Source organism: Chanodichthys erythropterus, chromosome 3, assembly GCF_024489055.1.
Source record: "Chanodichthys erythropterus isolate Z2021 chromosome 3, ASM2448905v1, whole genome shotgun sequence".
NCBI classification, from domain to species: domain Eukaryota; kingdom Metazoa; phylum Chordata; class Actinopteri; order Cypriniformes; family Xenocyprididae; genus Chanodichthys; species Chanodichthys erythropterus.
Genome location: NC_090223.1, coordinates 47,042,921 through 47,066,301, shown reverse-complemented (window position 1 = coordinate 47,066,301; position 23,381 = coordinate 47,042,921). Strand labels below are relative to the sequence as shown.

The window sequence follows — 23,381 nt, the reverse complement described above, 5'->3', positions numbered from 1 at the left end:
TATAACAAAGAGTGAAAAATTTAAGGGGGTCTGAATACTTTCCGTACCCACTGTATATAGGAGTTTTTGAGAAATTGATGTGTTACCATTGGGTGTATTTTCAATTCGTAATTTCAGTTTGCACAATTTGAAGGGTAATGGAAACGCAGCTAGTGACTTTAAGGCATGAAGATATTTTAACCATTAACATCATGATTTTCCTGTGAAGTTGCTTTAAAACAACATGTATTACGCTATATAAATAGATGACTTGACTTGACATGTGGCCACGTAAGACATTATGAGACCAAAAACTGGTCTGTTATTACCAGAAAAGTTCTAAAATCTTTCCAAATGTACAAAGTAAACTGAAATAAAGGGTATAATGGTAATGTATGAGATCAGCTGCCGTGGCTCATGTTCTCACCTTGACCAGAGCTGCCGCTGCCCTGAAGCTCATCTTGGCCACAGACTCGCGCTTGCGCCTGCGTGGGATGCGGTTCAGGCCTGAGCGAGAGCTGTTGAAGGAGCACAGGGATGCAGCGCCGGGGGTGATGGGAGTTTGAGGCACACTGTAGCCATCTACTTCCTCGACCATGCGAAACGCACGTCCTCGTGCCAGTGGGTCCACAATCTGAACAAAGAGTGCATGATTAATAAAAGAAGAACAGGTGCACGTAAACTATTCCAGTGATGGTTTCTGGTACCGTACCTTCTGCATGCCATGCTGAGATGAGGGTACGTATAGAGGTGGAGGGGTTTCCGTGCTGGTCAGGGAGATGTTGTCCTGGCTGGGCAGCTCCATCTCACGGATCACCTGAGGTTTCAGCTTGCCGTAGCGCAGGCTGCAGTGTCGCAGGCTCTTCCTCTGCCATTTCTGCGTGGCGTCGCCGTCCTTACTGACCCCGAACCAGTCCGCCGTGCCCCTGAGAGCGATCGACACAACCCGTTCAGCTTGAGTTCACTCATTCAGAGAACACATGTGATCCCTGACTCTCTTGTATTTCCCTGCAGCTGAGCGCTAACATGTTCTTGCACAATAACTTGATACTGTTAATGGTAGTTTCCACAGATGTGTGTCACACTGTGTCCTCCCGGCTGTGTACAAATGAGATCAAGGAAAGTTCGGTGAGGTAACTGTAACAAACTTCTAAGGAAATAGCTATGGGACATGCCCAGGCATGCTTTACAGTAAAGCTACTGGCAGTGGCTAAAATGCATTTGGTCACAAAAATGAAACCAAATGCACACACACAGAGAATCATTAGGCCGGTGTCCGTCCCTCTGCACAGCTGCTTGGCTGTGTCATTAAATAAACTAGGGAAACATCTGCCTCATATTGTCAAGTGGCTGACATGTTTTTTAAGTTCAGATATGACTCATGTTTCAGTCAGGATTAACTGATATAAACCAGTCTAAAATAAATACACAAAAAGTTCAGCCGTGCAGCCTCACCCACAAAAATAATCGCATTTTATGAAATAACACCATACCAAAACAAAAAAATAAATACTCTTTGGTGGTCCATTACAAAATTGCTCCTTAACCATATTGTTTCTGCCAAAGTATCATAGACTAACAGAAAACTGCTTGGTTTTAAAATGTGTCTGTGAGTTGTACTTCATACATTTCTATACTAATGATAATAGACAAATGGACCTTTTTTCGCTGGCGCAATTTTGTAGAAAATTTCGCTAATGTGCCCACATCTTCAGTCTAAGGGATTTAGTTTAGGCAATTACTTTTCTTTCTCTCAGCAATCTGCATGATTGAAAGTAGCACAAATGCAGGATACAGTAAGTTACATCTTCGTTCATCTTCGGAACACAAATTAAGATATTTTTGATGAAATCCAATGGCTCAGTGAGGCCTCTATTGAGAGCAAAACAATTAACACTTTCAAATGCCCAGAAAGCTACTAAAGACATATTTAAAACAGTTCATGTGACTACAGTGGTTCAACCTTCATCAGTGGTTGGGAGCGTTTATCAAACTGCCAAAGTCATGCCCCCCAGTGGTGAACCATTGAAATGTTTGAAATACTTTGTTTACAGCCTCGTTTACTGAAATCACTGACTTTTTCGGTTTGATACACACTCCGAACCACTGATTCGAAACAAAAGATTCGTAAAGCTTCGAAGCTTCATGAAGCAGTGTTTTGAAATCGCCCATCACTAGATATTGTTGAATAAAGTCGCTATTTTGTTTTTTTGGTGCACAAAAAGTATTCTCATCACTTCATAACAATAAGGTTGAACCACTGTAGTCACATGAACTGTTTTAAATATGTCTTTAGTAGCTTTCTGGGCATCTGAAAGTGTTAATTATCTTGCTGTCAATGCAAGCCATCGGATTTCATCAAAAATATCTTAATTTGTGTTCCGAAGATGAACGAAGGTGTAACTTACTGTATCCTGCATTCGTGCTACTTTCAATCATGCAGATTGCTGAGAGAAAGAAAAGTAACTGGATGACCGGTAACTAAATCCCTTAGACTTAAGATGTGGGCACATTAGCAAAATTTTCTAGTCTAATTTGTGTTCTGAAGATGAACGAAGGTCTTAAGGGTGTGGAACGACATGAGAGTGAGTAATAAATGACATTATTTTCATTTTTGGGTGAACTAACCCTTTAATACAGTGACAGGATCTTTTTATCATTATGTTTTGGTTCATGTTTCATGACGGTGGTGACTGAGATCAGTTTTTATAGCAGTAACCATGTTATTTTTTGTAATAAACTATGGTTATCAGGGCACATTTTTGTAAGTGGTATGTTTGAAATTTGAGTGCAGACCAACAATAATGCTCATGAGGACTGGAGTATGTTTGATGTCTTTGCAACTAACTGAAATAAATAAGTTGAAGTACTAAAATTACTCAAATTAAAACTAAATAGAAATGCTATATTGCTGAAAAATGACTAAAATGTAAACTTAAATTAAAATTCAAGTGAAAACTGAAAAAATAAAAAATAAAAGCCAATTAAAATATTAATAAATACTGTAATAGAATATTAATAATCTATCCGAGATTCCCATTGCTGTTCAGCACGCACAACATGTGTGGCCATAAATATGGCAGAACTCTCTGGAATACCTGGATCAGCACAGAAAGATATCTAATCTCTCTAATCTTTCTGACTCACTGAGGATGGCAACAAACATGACTCAAACTGTGGCTTATTCCGTTTCATCTGAAAGAAAACAAATAAAGCCTGCCAGTCTGGGCAGAGTGTCAAACTGCACAAAACAACTAAAGATGAATGTGCTATGAGCTCACACAGCAGTATGAAGAATTGGAATGTTTTCAGTTTGGTTCAGAAGAATGGCAACAATGAGCCATGTTAAAATCTAACGGTCAGAGACAGTGAAAGCATGTCATGATAATAAGAATCCTTATTTGTTTCTAACAAAAGACTAAAGATATGCAAGGCATGATGCGCTGAGAATCTAAACCATGTGAACAGAAAACCGACACTAAATCATCACTACTTAACCTCCACTGAGGGAGAACGCAAAGTGAACATTTTTGACAGAAAGACTCTAGGCTCAAACCCCACAATGGATGACCAAGAAGCATTTTTTATTTTTATCAATGTTGAAAACAGTTGTGCTGATTAAAATTTTCAGGATTCTTTGATGAATAGAAAGTTCAACAGCTGTAACAACTTTTATTCAAAATTATGAACATTATAAATTTCTTTAGTGTAACTTTTGATCAATTAATGCATCCTTGCTAAATACAATTATTAATTTCTTTAAAATAAATAAATAAAATAACCGATCACAACATTTTAAATGGTATAAATATACCTTAAACTGGTGACTACATCTAAATGGTACATTCTGGAATCAAATTAATTTCCATCACTTTTCCATGACTTTTGTGATCACTGAATAAATTATTATTATTAATTATTATTATTAATTCAAGAGACAAACAGTTTTTTTTAGAAAAATGTATATTCACAATAGAAAGTTCCACTATTTTTAAAGTATTTTTCCACTGTAACATTCAGCCTGAATTTCAGTTTTGCGTTCATGGACTTTTAGGGGGTTTACACGACACCATTTTCAAAAACAGAAAAATTCTAATCGTTTTTGCCATTTATTTACATGACAACAACATTTAAAAAAAAAAATGGGTTTCAAAGTTTTTCAAAATGATACAATTATCAGTGTAAACTACAAAACTACGCAAATTTAAAAGCGTACTAAGTGTTCAGTCTGTAGGCGCGTTGTGTTTCTTTACAAAAATACATCGCCAACTACTGGCCTGGCATGAAAAATACAGCGTCTTTCACGAAAAATGCGAATGAAAAACTTTTCTGTTTTACTACACTGTTGTTATGTAAAGTACCCTTAGTTGGTGTGTTTCTGTTTTCCTTTGTTCCAGTCACTAGATTACTTCCATTGTTACTAATTAATATCCACCTGTGGTCTCGTTTAGTTGCCGATTATCTTATCACCCTTGTGTATTTAAGCCCTCTTGAGTTAGTCTTCAGTTTTTGGTTATTGTCTATCGCTGTTTCGTTACTTTTTGGATTTTACCCTCTTCTTCTTGGATGATCTTTCACTTTAATCTTTATTTTTATTTAATCTTTAGATTAAATAAACCTGCAGCTGTGTCTAGATTCTGCCTCAACTACTCGTTACATCCACAACTTCAACAAAAACTGTATTAATTTCTGACTTTTTAGGCCTGATAACCATTTAAAATTTAAACTATCTATATTATATTACTCTGCTGTACATGTACTCCCCCCAAAAAAGAAACCGTACAAACACTTTTGACCTTATAGAAAGGTACACTTTGTACTTTATTTACCCCTAAAGGGTGCATATTAGTACCTCAAAAGTACACATTAATTCCCTAAAGTGTACATACAGTATTCGCACCTTAATGGTACATATTAGTAAGTGAGCGTGGCAGTGGATCAAAACATTTTTTTGTATGACAACGAAAGACTACTTTTATTACACCAAAGTTGAGTGAGCCAGAGACTGTTCCACGTGAACATGTTTCCTTTGTATTGTGTGTGTTGTGTGCGAGAGCTCCCTCGCCAGGCCTCCTGTGGCCCGCTGTACCTGAGCAGGGTTCTGGAAAGGGACTGATGCCTCCTGAACCCACGCCGCCCTGCACGGTGACCCTTAATGGGCACAGTGTTAATCCTCTCAAAGTGCACTCTCCTGCTGCTGTGGATGTCCCGAGAGCGGGAGGACAGGAAGAGCAGGACGAAGAAAGGACGCAGAAGAGAAAAAGATAAAAAGAAAAGAGGGAAGGAGTGTCAGAAGAACTGGAAAACAGATCAACAAGAGCCAGAGAGCAAGATTAGCAAAAGCAGAAGGGAGGGTTATTATCAGTGCACTAGTGTGAAGATTTAATGAGTAGCATATGAGTGGAGAGACATGTGCTAGTCATACACTCACACACAGAAATACACAAAACAAGGCTGAAAAGTGGCGTCGTCCACACAGAAACCATGTAAACAGGCGCACAGACACTGGTTCTTTTCAGGTTTGGTTTATCAGCCATGAAATGGAGTCATGAAATGAGGAATTTCGAACCCTCCGGCAGAGGGAATCACATGCACATTCCTATTACATCCCAGCGCAAAACAACCGCAGCAAACAAATCATAAGACAGCCTGGCAACATTGGCTTGCAACCAAAAAGGTGCTACATTGTTCACTATCACACACACAATTCACACATAGAAACAAAGTATGCAAGATCATGGGCTACACTGATGCACAACCAATTTCAAACTACTACAACTAGATAAAAACTATTAACACTGGTGTAGTCGTATTAGCTTTGTTCCAAAACATAGTGAGCTCTCTTCTAAAGGTATGTCCACATTTACCGGCAAAATACAGTCATTCCAATAGGAATACATGCTAAGAGGAATTTTGTGTGATGGCGAAAGATTTCCACACACAGGTTTAGCAAAAGGTTCAAGTTAATCACACAAATCGCCACATTGACCAACAGAAAGCTGCTTGGTTTGAATGTGACTTCTGTGTGAGCTGTGCTTCATACATCACTACACTATTGATAATAGACAACGGATGTTTCTTGTTGTCAAAATTTAGCTAATGTCACCACAACTTGAGGCAGCATCCTAATTGAGATTGAACTCAAATAAAAACATTTGTAAATAGGACACTCACCAATGAGGTTCAAAGTTAGCATGTTGCTAAGCTAGAAAGAAATACTCTAAAGCTGCATTTCTACTGCAGGAACTTTCCCCAGGAACTACACACGTTGGGGTGGTACGTCATGTGTTCGACCGCAGGGATCAGGGTCTAAATGAAGTTCTGGCTGAAAATGTCCCCCTCAGAAAGTCCCTGCTCACGAGGAAGTACTTTTTCAAAGTACAGGAATTTTCGGCGGTGAGACCTGGGTGCTGAACATGTGATTGGTTGAGTTCATGCAGCATAATGAATCAGCGTATCGAATCAGTGGTTCGGAGCGCCAAAGGCATGTGATTTCAGCAGTTTGGCCGTTTAACATGTGATCCGAATCATGATTTGACAACGCTCTGAAGCTTCCTGAAGCAGTGTTTTGAAATCGGCCATCACTAAATAAGTCGTTATTTAGTTTTTTTTGGCGCACCAAAAATATTCTCGTCGCTTTATAATATTAATATTGAACCACTGTACTCACATGAACTGATTTAAATATGTTTTTAGTACATTAAAGGTACAATTTGTGATATTTTTTCCGCTAGAGGTCGCTAGAAGCCTATTCAAAACAAAGGCGTAGTTTGATGACGCCAAGTTTTAGAGTGGAAACTTGGGACATGTGGTCTCCATATCAACGGACGGTGCAAAAGAATAGGGATTGGAGTCTGGAAGAACTCATGTTTGTGGATGCGATTATTAACGTTACTGTAGTATGAAGCAGAGCAGGAGCGAGTGTTGCGGGAGCTGAACGAGGAGCTGGAGCGATTGATCAACACACGCCTCAAGAGCAGCGGGACTTTTATTTTGACACAGTCGCCGGCGCCGCTTCCGCTTTTCCGGTCATGAGTTTACGGGCGCTGTCCTTGTCGACAGAACCAGCGGCAGATGGTAAACAGTAATTATGTTCCATAAATAATTAACACAATCCACCATAAAACGTGCAAGAAGTAAATAAGGAACTGCTTGAAGCAAGCTAGTGGTTTGCTGGACGCTAGACTCTACTTCCGCATTTGTCCACGGCACTGTTGTCATGTGGTTTCTACGTCAGTAAAGGCGGTAACAAAGGTGACTGCGTCATTGACAGGCGACTGCACTGCCCCGTGTCACTGTTTAGAATGGGAATTTTCTCATGATTTACAAGTAGTTGAAAACATTAGAGATATTGTTAGTAATCAGCTGGACAAACTATATAACACTAGCCTAGTGGTTTTTGGATATTTTACTGCAAAAAGTTTACATATTGTACCTTTAATGGATCTTGAGAGAGGAAATTTCATTGTTCCCTATGGAGGCCTCACTGAGCCATCGGATTTCAACTAAAATATCTTAATTTGTGTTCTGAAGATGAACGAAGGTCTTATTGGTGTGGAACGACATGAGGGTGAGTAATTAATGACAGAAGTTTCATTTTTGGGTGAACTAACCCTTTAAAAGTCTGTTGTGATGCATACAGTAAGAGTTGTTTGCTATTCAAATCAACAATAGAGTTTAAAAATACGATCAATGGACCGACGACAAGGTTAAGGCTTTATTAAGCTTATATGCGGAGGACCAAATCCAGCGGGAACTGGAAAGTAATATGTCACCAGACTAATCTTCACGGTACTTTAGACCACTATGAAAACGCAGACAGCAACAGGTCTGGGGGGAAAAAGTTCCTGGTGAAAAAGTTCCTGGGACGAATTGTTCTGGGTGATTTCTGTGGAAACAAGGCTTAAAGTATAAACCCAGCTAACAGGGAACGTTCTCAGAACTTACGTCAGGCTAACGTTCTAGGAAGGTTCTCTCTAAATTGAACATACATAAACAAATATTAGGTAAAAAGTAAACTGATTTTACAGACATGTTGTGGAATTAAACAAATTCAAGTAATTGTGGGTATTTGTCTCACTTCATCCACCATTTTAGATGAATGTTTTTATTGAGGTTGTCTCATTGCATTATGTGATTGACTTCTCATAGGTCACATGCAAAAGCCAAAACAAGCTTGTTTGGAACATTCTTCGTTTAGACCGGCAGTGCCAAATCCTGCTCCTAGAGGTCTACTACCCTGCAAAGTTCAGCTCCAGACTCGCCTGAAGCAGCTAATTAAGCTCTTCAGGTCAGAGATGGTCTTATTGGGAGATACGAGGGTCCGTGGCTCTTCCATTGGAGAAAGCGTAGCGGCTAACTTGAATCACGTGTGCCTTAATAACGTGCCTTGACATTTAATTTTGTGAAAGTTGTGCGACAGTCAATCACTGCTTGCAGATACCATAGAAATGAATAAGAACTGCCATAAACTGAATCTGTCGCTCAATTGTCCATGACGTCTCTAATAAAACAGCATTTTTTGGTGTAAACTCTAAAAATAGATAATCCAAAACGAATGTTTAAGAGTAGACATGTTGAAGATTAGCCAATGGGCTGTTGATTAAATGACAAGCTATTTCCTCACAAACGCGGTTTATTCAGTGACATACATAAAAAAACAAAAAAACAAAAAAAAAAACAGCCTCTTGTCCATAGCTTTAGCTAGCATTACACTTTTTTCAGATAAGGTTACAGGCTTGCCTTCAAGTAGCTTTTTTTTCAGGAGCTCCTGATAATTACAGACAGATGTGTTTAATCAGGTTTGTAGCTGAACTTTGAGGTAGGTAGATCTCCTGGAAAAGGATGTAGACAGCTTACTAGGTTTTGGAACAGAGTTTGATCTTTGGTTAAATGAACCTCAGACCTAATGCGTCTGTAAAAGTAGATGTGAGTAACAGCCACATGTAATGCCTCCCCTACCTCTTGATGGTTTGGGTGATTGAAGACTGACGCTGGAAAGCAGCTCGACGGGGGTCAAAGAGGTCCCGTGGAGGGGAGGGGAGATGAGACGTTTCCACTGGCATACTGACGCTGCGATGGAAACCATGCCTCTTCACTGGCTGCAAAAAGAGAGACATGGACAGGATTGGAAACCAGGGCTAAACTCACTTAGAAGGGCGGTTAGAGACAACACCGCTGTACCTGTACAAAAGCGGGAACTTCGTCCACGGACACCTGAGCGGTGGGAATGTCCAGTTTTAGCCATGGAGGCTTCTTGCGCTGCAGACTGCTGGTGCTGTCGCGTCTAGGTTCAGCCATGCTGCCTGCCTCTCCTTAGACCTGCCAGCTACAGAGAGAGAGAGAGAGAGAGAGAGAGAAAAAGAGATAAAGAGAGAGGTGAATTCTCAAAAGAATGGCAGAGTGTTGAAATAAATCCTAAATTGAAGCAGCTAATCCTCAAAGTTGAGGCTCTGTTGTACTGATAAGGTTCGTGACTATGACTAATGTCACTAGCACATTGCTCACTGTATACAGCCTCAGGGCTCTTCAATAAGGGTTTTTTTTCCTTATGGATTTGTATTGCCTTGCCAACATTTTAAACTGAGTAACTCTAATGACAGCTATACATTTATAAACCAATAAAACCATAAAAAACACCTTTTCTGGATAGTAATTTAGCATTTTCTGTACAGTACACATACAGCAGCAGCATAGTACACATATTAGTAGTAAGCCGTTCTGAACATACCCAGTGTCTAATTAAATGTACTTTTTGTGCCACAAGATGGCAGTCTAAAATCACCTCAAGATATTTGAGAAGCCAAATATCATGTAAGCCTTCCTGCTGCTGAGGAGGAAACCATAAAATGTAAATAAAGAGCAGTTTGCTCATATGTCTACATTCACTCATCACACTCATATCCACTTAACTGACTAATAAACATTTCTACTGTGGGGGTGGAAAAGTTTATTGTCAGTAGATTAAGCCTAAGCCACTGATTTTCTACTACCCTCTCATTTAAAGTGCTACTTGTGGCGGAGCAGGAATTTTGTGAGAGGCCATTAGCGTGTCTTCCCGCTGCATATTCCCACACAGCTTGAGCAGAGTGTTTACCGGATCACTGCAGCGTGCAGTCAGCAGACGAAGAGCACTAAACCAACACTGTTTCTGCTTTTCTCCATTCACTGATACTGCTTGTCAAGCTGTCAGTTCAGTGCAGCTTGTGTGTCCAAATAATAGAAGTCTGCTACCCAACCTGAGACTGATGTGTGTGGGAGTTTGGACCGAATTCAAGTCAGGTCCTCATGATACCAGGGTTTTTTTGTTTTTTTTTTCTTCAGATTTAGGTTTATTGAAGAAAATGTTTTTTAAAGGGATAGTTCATCCAAAAATGAAAATTATCCCATGATTTACTTACCCTCAAGCCATTCTAGGTGTATATGACTATCTTTTTTCAGATGAACACAATTGGAGATATATTTAAAAATATCCTGGCTCTTCCAAGCTTTATAATGGTAGTGAATGGGGGGCCAATTTTGAAGCCCCCCAAAAATTCATCCATCCATCATACATATAATCCAAACGGCTCCAGAGTCTCCAAACGAAATCTGAAGCAAAGCAATGGGTTTTTGTGAGAAAAAATATAAAACTTTATTAATAAAAAAAAAATAGCTTCTGCCAGACGACTGTACGCATACTGCAAAACTCATCATTTACTCACCCTCATGCCATCCTAGATGTGCATAGAGTTAAAGATCTTTAGTGACTTTTTTTGTTTAAACAGAATCATATGCAGTGCACCGTGACAAAATTACAATTATTCTCTACATCATTTAAATAACTCCTTATGACCCCTGATTGTTATAAAATTACAATTAAGCAAACCTACTGAACGCTTAAAGGGGTGGTTAATTATGATTTCACTTTTTTAACTTTAGTTAGTGTGTAATGTTGCTGTTTGAGCATAAACAAACAACATCTGCAAAGTTACGATGCTCAAAGTTCAATGCAAAGGGAGATATTTTCTTTTAAAAAAAAATCGCTGTTTAAGGACTACAACAAACGGCTGGTAGGGACTACAACAAGCTTCTTTCCTGGTTTAGGGACATCACTAACCCTAGAATTTGCATAAACCCCGCCCCCGAGAACATGCGACAAAGGGGGTGAGGCCATGTTGGGCTGCTTTAGAGAAGAGGAAGAGTTGTTGTAGTAGAGTGTTGCAGTCATTTTACGCTGAACTGCTGCATAAATGAGGGTCAATTCAACGCTGGATTTGCACACAAGATTAACATGACGGCACATGCTAGTCGATAAGTTGAATCAACTCCACAGCAACTACATAAATTTATCAACTAACCATTCAGAAACGTCCAGTTTCATTCTAAAAGTTGTAACTTCTTCCTGAGTCTCTCCATCAGTGTCCGACTCCGGTTTGAACAAAGTCTGAACACCGTTACTAACAATCGTCATTTTGGCTGCGTGAGATTCTCCAGCTTTGTTGTTATTGAGCAACCGAAGCTCGAGCTGTTAAAGCTCCGCCCTCTTCTGGAAAGCAGGCCAGGAGCAGAAGCTCTGTTGCATTTAAAGGAACACACACAAAAATTGTGTGTTTTTGCTCACACCTAAATTTGACAAGCTATAATAACTAGTTAAAAGTGAGGACCCTAAAGTGTTACCATATTTTTTTTTTTATTTTTTTTTTTGGACATTCATCTTCCACTACACATTGCCTTTTACAGTAAAAATCCAGCCAGAAATGAGCCAGATGTTAATTCAATAACCACTTTGATGGACTTAACAAGTAATCCATGAGTAAGACTGAATCACACAATAACTTGTCAGTTTGTGGGTCTTTTTTGACTGAGTAATTTACAAGAATCAATTGTACATGACTACAATGGTCCAGCAGTGTTTTGCTTTTTCCATGTAGCCGGTAAAGACAACACAATAGAAAGGCAAGTTTATTGTCTTTTTATCACATCACAGACAATTCACAGTGCAAACTCATACATTTCTGGTTTGGTGCAGTCGATTCAGCAGAAGGCACAGTTACGGTACGAATGTTCAAAAACCTTTCTATAACCCATTTTTTATTCTAAAGGTGCTTTGCTTTGACAAGGGAGTGATGTGGAGGCAAAAGGCAGTCGTTCTGGGACATATATATATATTCAACCCTCGGGAAGGCCTCCAAATCTGCTTTCGGTTACTCTTAACAAAACAGATTTAACACAGCACACCACTCTTTTAAGACACCATGATGGAATGATGATGGAAGCTACTTTGAAAAATATAAATCACAGAAATGTACATTCACAAAGAAGTTCATAAATCCTGAGTGAATGTTTCAACCTTAAACTCATCAAATAGTAACTTATCAGCAGGCACCTGGCAGGAAAGCAGCCCTGAGTCTGCAGCTCATGGTGGAAAGTGAAACACTCTCGTTGCCCATGAGAAAGTTCCTGCCCTCTGAAGAGGAATGTGGACTGATATCATCACTGACCATTCAGTATGTGTGCGGTGTGATGACTGTGAGATTACAGAGCAGACAGGAGCAAAGCCCCAGCTTTGAGGACACCCCTGTCAGGCCATGCCAATGGTTTTCCACCACTGATAAGGGCTGGGCAATGCAAGTCAAAATATAATATAATCAATATTTAGTGCCGATATTCAATGGATACTTATGCATTTGTTCCAAAATTGATTAACAGTAATGTCACTAGAGAATTTAAATGAAGGACCATGATCCACAATGTAGCTTTAAACAAGTCAACAGATGCATCTCAAATATTTCTCAAAACTGTCCAGCCCCACCGCAGAAAAGAACCACCTGCCAGGTTCAATATCCTAACAGACCCATTACAGAAATCTAATCCTATCTTTTAAGCATGTCAGAACTTACATTTGCTAATTCTGAAAGGCAACGATTACGTTTGACGCAGCAGTCAGAAATGAGAAGACGCAGTTGTGCTGTGTGATAGACCGCTGGAGAGGCCTGAGGGAGACACATGAAAGCTTCCTGTCAGTCCTTGATCCGGAACAGACCACCATGACTGTTTAATGTCTGTATCAGTATCCACCATCATCTCATTAATCTGGCCACTAAATCACACGACTACATGAGAGCCATCAGCCGCGGGTCTGCACATTGCATTGTGGGATTGCGGTAATTATCTTCTACACCCCTGTCATTTGACTCCAAACCCTACAGCTTCCCTTCCTGAGAAGCTAATATGTAGCATGTGCCTGGGTTTATGTTACAGATGCCTAAGGTTAGTTTGAAAAAGAGCTGATGTTACATCGCCAGCAATTAATTCCCTTCAGCTCTACTGTCACATCTTAAAAGTTATAGCGCCTGTCAATTACAGAAGCATGTTTTCGGGCTAGACTTCATGCTGGTTTCTCGAGCCTGTGCATGCATGGACATTGTGGCATCCATCACAAGGCTGCACATGTCGGATATCCCCAGAAGAACCATGGGAAGAAGCGCACAATGCCAGCTGTGTGTTTTGTAACACTCCATAAACTATGTGTGAGATGCTGGCCAGCTGTAGCCAAATGCATTATGTAGATGTGATGAGATGTACAGTTATGAATTCTACTGAGGCTTGTAGACTCTTTACAAGGACTTAATGTAATTGATTTGACTGGACTAACACTATCGGATGAGAACTGAAGTGAGCTGGGGTGCGTTTCCCAAAGCCAAATTTGGTCGCAAGTTCCGTCGTTACCAACACAATTCCACGGAACTTGCGACCAAATCGATGACCGTCATGCAAATCGTGCACCAAATTCCAAATCTTTTCATGCAATAGCCTTGTGTGAAGAGCAGATCAAAATGTAATCTTTTATCCTTTTAAGTGCCCTGTTTATATAAGGTTTGAAAATACAACCTTTCAGTCAGTAGCCCAGATCTTGACCCATCCACATCACTCAAAGTTATTAATTAGGAAATTTTATGAAGGATTTTTTAATATCCTCTACAGTCAGAGAAGACAGTTTAGCAGGTCACGGGAAGGATATCCTTGAATGAGAGCGATATCCTTGAGGAGGGAGACCATGGATTGAATTCTACACATGGCTGTCATCCAAAGGATATGAGTCTTCTTTAAAGGTTTTCATTCAAATTTATGCTTCCACACAGAAAAAGGAAATTGATCCACTCAAGAGCTTCAAAAAGATCACTTGTATCAAAGTTACAAAGAAAGTGAATAGTACCTTTTAAGTCCACTTTTAAGGAGCGCTTGTCTGAATCTCTCTTGTGCTAATGGTCAGGGTTTTAGCATTCTCTCTTCCTGACCGCACCACATGTGGCGTCACTAAATGTTTTTCTTTTTATGTAGCCAAGTAGTGATTTGTTTTGACTGTCCGATTAGATCAAGAGTAAGAAAATCTCGGCTTTTATCTTGACATTACATTGTTCGCGATTAGCTTCCTGCCCTTGTGTTACTCCAGGCAAAAGCCTGACACGAGCTAAAACTTCCTGTCTCGAGACATAATCCATCAGATACATTTTAAACTATGACTGGTATTTACAGAAAACTAAAGTGTTGCTATAGTGCTGGGAATTCAAGATATAGGAGGTTTATATGTAAACAAACTGGCCTTTGAGTTTTCTCTCGTTAAGACACAACAGTCTTTTATTAAACAGGCTTTATTGTGATTTTATGATTTAAATGATCTGTTCACACCACAATTGTATACAGTAACTGGCTGAATGATTGCTAGTCATGCGTGACAGGTTGTGTAGTAATGGACAGGGCCACTGTTAGAGCGGGTGAGACTTTAGATGCTAACAGTAGTGTGTGTGTGTGTGTATTGGGGTGTTGAGCTATAGAACTGCACATTGTGCATTTTTCAGCAGGCCTTCTGTTTCCACATCTCAAGACAGACCCTCGCCACCAGCAGACCAAATGGAAACTTCCTGTCTGAGACTTTCCACCATTTGAGCCTAATATAGAACACACGGGCAAGCCAGATACGATTGTTTTTGGAGAAATCTATCTGATTGGACGACCTGCCACTGCCATCTGTTTGTCAGAAAAGTTAAAGGTCTATAATTTAGATGTTAAAATCTTTCCCATATTCCAGGTTAATATGCACACAGTCTATGAGATGTATAATGCTTGTTTCAAAACCTTGCTCTGTTCAGATTACCATAATGAGCTCAACCAATGGCGTCATTTGGGGGCGGGGCTATCTTTTCCGTAAGTAAAAGGGATTTTAGCATAATTCTAAAATGTCCACCTTCAGGTTTTGGTACACGTCTTTTTTTTGCTGTAAATGTTTTACTGATTTTTATAAAGTAAACATAAGCATAACTTGATACATTACTTGGCTGAAGAAACTTGATTAGCTATACATAATTTTTTTTTTTAGAAAAATATAAAAGCTTGTTTCCGTCATTGAATAAAAATATAAAAAAATATTTTTATCTCGAAATATTTTTTCTTGCAATTAAGAGTTTACATTTAGCAATTTTGACTTTTTTTCTTAGAATTGAGTGATATAAACATCCAATTGAGAGTTATAAAGTCAGAATTGAAAATTGTCAGAAAAATTGTCACTTTCCCTCAGAAATGGACATTATAACTCTCAATTGTGAGTTTATATCACTCAATTCTAAGAAAAAAAGTCAGAATTGTGAGAATGTGCAATTATCTTTTTACATATTTTATTCTGTGGCGGAAACAAGCTTCCATAGACAAATTATGTGTAAATGTGAGTATCAAATATGATCTATGAGGCTTTTGGGGAATGTTTATTTGTACATCTCTCAATCATCATTGTACTGCATTGCATTATATGTTTTGCCCCTAAAAATATAAACAACAGAGCTTTGATTAGATCCAAGATTAGATCTTTGATTAGATCCATTTTACCAAGACATGTTATTGTGAAATATAATGACCACTTTTATGGTGCTTTTTGTGCGTGTGTGTGTTTTTTTAGATCAACAGTCTCAGTCTCTATTCACTGTATAGAGAAGAGCAACTTAGACATCCAGCAAAATGTCTTATTTTGTGTTGCACAGAGGTTTGGAACATCATGAGGGCGAGTCATATGAATTTTCCATGAGAACATTCCCTCTAGAAAGCAATCTAGCATTTCGTGAGAAGAGAAAAGCACTGAGTTCAAGCCAACCCAACCACATTTATATTTTATTAGGTGGCGATTTTGTATTAATTTGTATGATGCGATATCTACAGAAACTTACGATTGTTAGAAGAAAGTAAGCATAAAGGTCCACCTCTAAATCTAACCATCAGCAAGTCGAATGAGATCACACAAATTCATATGAATTATCCACCAATATAAACAAAAAATAGTTACAAATCACCATTAGAGTGTATTGGTCCAAGCATCATGTTCTGAGCAGATACTCAGATCTTGCATGTGTTTGTGTTTATTTGGGGTAACAGTGTTTGATGAAAGAGCCCCGGGGCAGAAGGAAGAGGTTTAATGAGTGGGGTAAAAGAACATAGCGATGGATGATCTCATTTATTTGTGTGTTTGAAACACTGGACACTTCCTTCCTATAAAGGCTGAACATCCTGGCCTTGAGGAAGGCTTCTCTCTCTCTCTCTCTTTCTCTTTCGGTCTCGCTCCCCTCAATTTCTTGGACCCATAGTTCTTGCACACACAAGTGGCTGCTCTGCTCGCAGCATTTATAATGTGATGTCTTTATTTCCCAGTCACAGGGAGTTTAAACTCCCCCGGTTGCACACATACCACAAAGCAGCCAACATTGTTATTTCCGCCCATGCCAAGCTGACTCCTCCTTTCCTCTCATACACTACCAGCAGTGTGCCGAGAGGATCTGCCCAGTCTCAACAAATCAAGCCTGAAAGGAATTCCCCTTTTACTCCCAAACATGGAAAGACTGACAGTTGGACTTTAAACTGTAGCCTTGTGTAACCATTCTACCCAGACACTGTGCAAGTCCATGGTCACGATTAGGGCTTGGTACTGACACAAATTTTACAATTCGATTTGATTCGATACCGATTCAATTAGATTCGATGTTTATTTATTTGAATATATATCAGATACAGTACATGGCAAGTTTTCTCAAGGAAAAAAAATCTCAATTAAAGCTGCAAGCAGCGATGAAAGGGCCCTCGCACCCAAGCTCACCGCCACCCGTTGGCATCAGGAAAACTGAACAGTGGGCGAGATGCATGTAAGCGAGGAAATACAGGAGAATTATGGCCAAGTCACTTCAAATTGCCACACTTCCTGCTGCCAACAGGTGGCGCTTTGACCGTAGCTGAATATTGCAATGTAGATGTCTTCAGGTCAGGACTATTATCAAACATGTGAAGTTTGGGAAAGATTAGACATTGTATGCCCAAGTTACAACAACTTCCTGTTTCTTGGCGAAACATCGAAATTTGTCAGGCCGCCACGGACACGCCCTTCAGTGAAAACTCTAGATCTTCACAATTTATTGTCTCAGAGGCCTTTAGATTAGACTAACCAAATATGATGTTGATCTGATTAAAGCTCTAAGAGGAGTTTGTTAAAGTACAACATCTGGAAATGGCAAAAACTGCCCAAATTTTGCAGAGAAAATTCTCTCAATTCAAAATATCTCACTTCCTGTTGGGTTTTCAGATTTTGCACAAGGGGCTTTTTTGTAGGTATTGGGCTGTTACATCGGTCTACCGAATTTCATACCTGTACGTGAAACGTAGCACGAAGGGCGCTTAATTGAAATTTTGTAGGTGGCGCTATCGAGCCATTTTGCCACACCTAATTCTGAAACCCATATCAGATGTAAATCTTCACCACTTCTGATGTCAGGGTAGTTGGGATGAGGTCTCTGTGTATTAAGGATGGAATATTAGAACATGTGTTTAAAAAAATCTGCAAACATTTTTAGCAATTCATCAGCTGAAATCTCGATTATATCTCCAGCGGTATGGAAGAACAAACTCTGAGCAACATGATATTCCTCTGGGTGTGTGTTCTGTTGTGTAACTGCTGCTCATCTTCAGTCTGTCTATTTTGTGCATAAAGTGCAGATTCAGTTTTTTTTTTTTTTTAATCTTTTTATAGCACACCAATTTTGAAGCAGACAACAGCAGGGGAGCTGCTCAAGCTTGGTGGAGGATTCTGGACAACTTTTGACAGAGATTAGGAGTCTAAAAATAAAGCCCATCATCTAGGAGGAGAGAGAGCAGAGAGGAGCCAGGTGACTGTGCTGCTACAGCAGACTGCTGGCAGAATGACATAACCAAGGGTACAGTGACATGCTGAGCTCACGGTTGCTTCAGCTCATGCTCCATCTTCTCATGAAGGACAAATGAGCATGACAAATAACCATACTTCATCAGAAAGCAAAAAGAATTCTGAAAGGCTTCAATATGAAACCAGAATTCAATTATTTTCCTTTACGCACAATGGACTATATGCACGGGTCCGTGTACTTTTGCGTCCATTCCTTTTTTCGTTTTTTAACCACTTCAAGAAAAACAAAAAACGAATGGTTGTTGTATTTTTAAATGCTATGGTGAATACCAAAATTTAAATTAAAACCAAATACCAAAAATTTCATGTGCACAAAATAAATATTGACTTATTTTCAGATTTTTGTTTATTACTTTTTAAAAAAAATGTAAATGTAAAAATAATAATAATAGTAATTTAACGAATGAAAATTAATCCATGTCATTTAGGCAGGATCTTGAAGGAGTCATTACACCAGAGGAAAAGGCACTAGAGGGCGCTTTAGCGTCTGTGTGTATGACGCAAAACACTGGAAATTAAATTGAGCTTTTTTACATATTAAAAAACAAGTTGTATATCATTTTATATTATTTGTAACAAAATAATAATCTTGCATAAGGAAAATCAGCTTGTATCTGCTAATTCTATTCATCAGTGTTAAAATAAAAAACGAAGAAACCGCATTTTCCATATTTCATTTCTGGTTTAAAAAAGGAAAAACGAATGGACGCAAAAGTACACGGACCTGCACGGAACACTCTTTAGAACTTCCGCACTAATATAAACCAGCTGGAAATCTTCTGGTGAAATGTCACTTGTTGGTGTGTCGGTATCTTCAATGTCCAGAGGTAGCTTTAACACCATCAATAGTGTAATACTTAGTTTATAATCAGAATATAGTCACTTAAATAGTCAGGCTTAGCATTCATTTAGTTATTCAAAAGTAAGACGACACAAAAAAGACATTTTAATTAGATTCATTGAATAAAATATGAGTTTTCACAAGAAAAGTTATTGTTTTTCATGAGATTTTGAGAGTACTTCATACTTCACCTTGACCAAATGTATTTTTAAACCTAGTGATTTTATAATGTTTAATATTTATTCAAAAGCGAAACTGAGTGAAAAACTATTAAAGGAAATGGCTAATATGCTCCTGTGCCGGCATCTGCTGGTTATAGTGGTATTAATGTCTCTTTTATTTTTTAAATAAAAGTGTTTTCTATCAAATGTTGGATTTCCTACATCTTGAAACGTTTGGTTTCACAAATGGGGACAATCTCAAAAGGATGGACAAATAATGTTTTTGGTCATCATATTAAAAAATAACATTTAAGAGCTGGAAAAATGTTGCATGTACGTGTCTAATTACAGACACTGTGTTCCTTATTCAAATGTTCCCAATAGCTTTGTCTTTATTGCAATCAATAAAGCTGGTTTATTGGCAAATTAGGCAAGTGTGATTACTGCATTACAATATAAATACAACATTAAAAATTCAACCATTGATGGTTTAGTGTCGATGAACAGCGAGTACAGAATGACAGCTAACAGTTCACCGGAAATGCCAAACAACAGTGCCAAGTAATGTAATCTGTGTACGGCCGAACACTGTGTAACACCGGTAACACAGACTACTGCAGCAAGCTTAATTTGAAAGAGCCTTCAAATTTGGAGAGCCTTAATTGTGCCACGGTGACGCATTCACCCTTTGATAATACTTAGAGTTAGGATGTTGTTCAAAACCATAACCACAAATACAAGTAATAGTAATGCACACACTAATAATATCATGACCATCCAATAGCAATCCAACAATAAGCCACTAAATAACAAAGTCCCACCATACATTATTTCCAGCTGTACAGTGTGCCTCAGTCACATTACAGAAGTTAATGCATTCTGTGTCATGTTGTCTTTAGAGGAGATGGGGGAGGGCCGAGGGTCTGCACAGCAGGCCATACATACAGCATTCCTTCTCATCAGATGGAAATACTCTGCATAGTCGCCCATCACGCTGCACACCCCCGAACTGCTCGAGCCCATTACATTTCTGAGCGCAGACTGACACTGTGACGTGACAGTCTGTCACCCTGAAACATTTCATCTGACATTAAAAAACAAACACACACACAGGAATACCCTTTGCAGCTGACTCTCTGATCATGTATCAGGGCAGTGTGGTCAGGACCGACTGTGTCTCAGTAGTGGGCGGAGCTTCTGCCATTGCCCATGTTTGCTCAGCATGCCTCAACAGCACATCAGGGTCTTTCCAGGGGAAACTAAACACTTCAAAAGTGACCAACTGCAATCTATGAAGTGAGCAAACAATATGTCTGCCATGCTTAAAGTGACAGAAAGAAGATATTTTAGCCGCTCTTTTCCCAAAAGTTGCTCTTTTGCATGCAATTAGTCCCCATGTAGATGAGGCTTTCGAGCTTCAAATAAAGGACGCAAAAGAACCATAAAAATATCTTAAAAGTAGTCCATATGAATGCATTGTTGTATGTAGTCACGCACAGCTTTGCAATAGTTAGGGGTTATTCACTTAGAATCTTCCCCTGCAGTGGCTGTTAACTGCTGTGACATGATCGAAAGAACGAATCATTTAAACTTTAGTTAGTGTAATGTTGCTGTCTGAGCTTCAACAAACGGCTGGTAGGGACTACAAACAGTGAGCTTCTTCCAGGGTTGGTGACATCACAAACCATAAAGTTCAGTAGCCCCGCCCACTCATTCGAGTTTGACAAGTAGATGTGACGCTAACACTGGATTGAGCAACTAAGCGATAAACATGCCTTTGAAGAGTGCAAAATGTTGTGCAGTGCCAGGTTGTGGAAAAAACAAAGTAGCTGCATTGCATTTAAGCCTGAAATTAAAAAACAATACTATATTGGATCCGACAGGAACAGTGAAACACACTTATGTGAGTAAAAAGTTTTTACTGTGTCACTATTGCTTTGTTACAGATCATTTGATATGTACGGATTATGTGTACATGCCTAAATCACAAGTGACCTATGTAATGATTCATGTAGGCCTACAGTCAGATGTTTTTGTCTCAAAATCGTTTATTGTCAGTAAATCAAACCAGTGACTAAACGGTCAACGTCACATTTTTTCTCTTAGTAGAATGAAAATAATGTGTTATTTAAACTGTGATTAAATAATATATAGAAAGTGATAAAAGAACGCTCCCTTTACAATCGCTAGAGCTGTCAATCAAACAGTGTGAGTGTTCTAGACGCTTGCCAAAACTCCTGTTAGAATCAACAAATCTCTTATTTACATTGTGTTTGCACTGTTAGTTATGATTAAAGCATTCGTTAGTGTGCAGAAATCGAGTTACAATGACGAGATCTCTGCATTCATGAACATGTCTGTGATCGACTACATGCTCATCACTGCAACCTTTCATGCCATGATTAGTAAACCTTGAGAACTGTAATTGTAAAAACTTTTCGAAAAAAATTGAGAGAATTCCTCATGTAATACTTAGCTATTTCCATATGCAAAGATGTCAGCCAATCACAACAGTGGGCGTTTACACTTAAGTCTCACAGCAGACACGCCCCTTAAAACAGAGTGTTCAAATCAGAGGGCTAGAAAAAATGCCTTTTATTTCTAAATGATGACAATTTTGATGTAAAAATCATACTAACATATAGGCCCGGCTTCACAAACAGGGCTTAGCCTAAACCAGGATTAGGCCTTAGTTCAATTAGGTCATTTAAGTATCTTTTATAAACTTTCACTAGAAAAAAAAAACATTACTGGTGTGCATCTTGAGATAAAACAATGGCAGTGACAATTTTTGAGATATGTCAGTGTAAGTTGCTTTCAGTTAAAACAGCTCAAACAAGCATTTTAGTCTGGGATTAGCTTAAGCCTTGTCTGTGAAACCGGGGGTATAAATGCACCCCAGGAATCATTATAAAATAATAAAATAATGCAGTTCATGACCCTTTTAAGAATTGGATATTGCTAGTTTTGCTATATTGCTACCCTAAATATTGCTATATTGCTAAAAGCAAGGTCAGAAGGTTTTTTTTTTAGTTAATAATGATATAAATTACACAAAAATATCAAATGACTTCAGAAGATTGGAAAACTGCTTACAGACTAGTATGGACCATAGCTTGAAAGCTTCATTGCAATCATTTGGGGAAAAAGATGTTTTCCATGGAAAAAGAAAGCCATACAGGTTTGAAGCAACTTGATGGTGAGTAAATTATGACAGAATCTCTTTATTTTTGGGTGAACTATCCCTTTAACCTCCTTCAAAGTGACAGTAGAGTGCATACCGAGAATTAAAGCATGAAAAGGACGCATAATACAAATTCAAACCAAAGAAAACACTGAATACTAAAAACGGTCATAATCTTCTCCATTCAAACTCCCACATTTTCCCTCTATATCTCACGGTCCACTGCAACGTTGCCTCTAACGCAGCATTAAGCCGGGTGGAGGACTGATTTAATTATCACAAGCAAATTACTCAGATACTAAGTATGATCAGCTGTTTCTCACCATGATCCAGAGGCCGAGGAATCCACCTCTGAGTCACTGCTGAAACAACCTCCCCTGGTTTTGTAAGACGTGAGGCCTCACGCACCATATTGTTCAGTGACCTTTAGCTGCGCACATTATTGTGCAGACTTACAGTTCTCAACACTCCCATCCAGAAATAGCCTCATATATATTTAACAATCACTCTGGGGCCTTAAACTGCGGTAACAGGCATGACTCCCTACATACATGCCACTCAACACTTCATACTGTTCAGCCTTACCTCAAAACCACATATAAATGTCACAACACTTCAGTATTTCACACAAGACTCAAGAGAACAATAGCAATTTGCATTAATTTACAAAGTAATTGTCTGATTTAAACATGTATAGGAGAGAATGACACTCATGTCCTGTATGGAACCTAAAAAAGTCCATATAATTGAAATCAAAAGGCCTCCAATGTTTCTGGTTCCCAACGTTATTTATTTTCTGGATCTATCCCTTCATATCTGAAAGTATGTCATATTGATCAATTATTTAGCAATGCAACATCCTTTGAATAATTCACCACCTTTTTTATTTTATTTTTGGAGTATCTATAAACAAATCTCTCTGGTGACTAAGCATGAGCAGAGAGTGGTCTGAGAATCTGTTTCCTCTTGAAACCTGCAGGACAA

General features: G+C 38.8%; 1 protein-coding gene across 5 annotated transcripts in view; it reads right to left on the bottom strand.

Annotated features, from left to right (window-relative positions):
- The window catches only part of rhbdf1a (rhomboid 5 homolog 1a (Drosophila)), a 65,209-nt gene that overhangs the window by 16,536 nt on the left and 25,292 nt on the right, over window positions 1-23,381 (bottom strand). For all 5 annotated transcript variants that reach the window (XM_067382547.1, XM_067382549.1, XM_067382548.1 and 2 more), the window contains exons 2-5: window positions 9,163-9,307; window positions 8,941-9,080; window positions 692-905; window positions 407-613 (exon numbers count right to left, since the gene is read on the bottom strand). In XM_067382547.1, coding sequence (XP_067238648.1) covers window positions 407-613; window positions 692-905; window positions 8,941-9,080; window positions 9,163-9,279 — 678 coding nt within the window. In that variant the 5' untranslated portion in view covers window positions 9,280-9,307. The remainder of the gene's footprint in view (window positions 1-406; window positions 614-691; window positions 906-8,940; window positions 9,081-9,162; window positions 9,308-23,381) is intronic.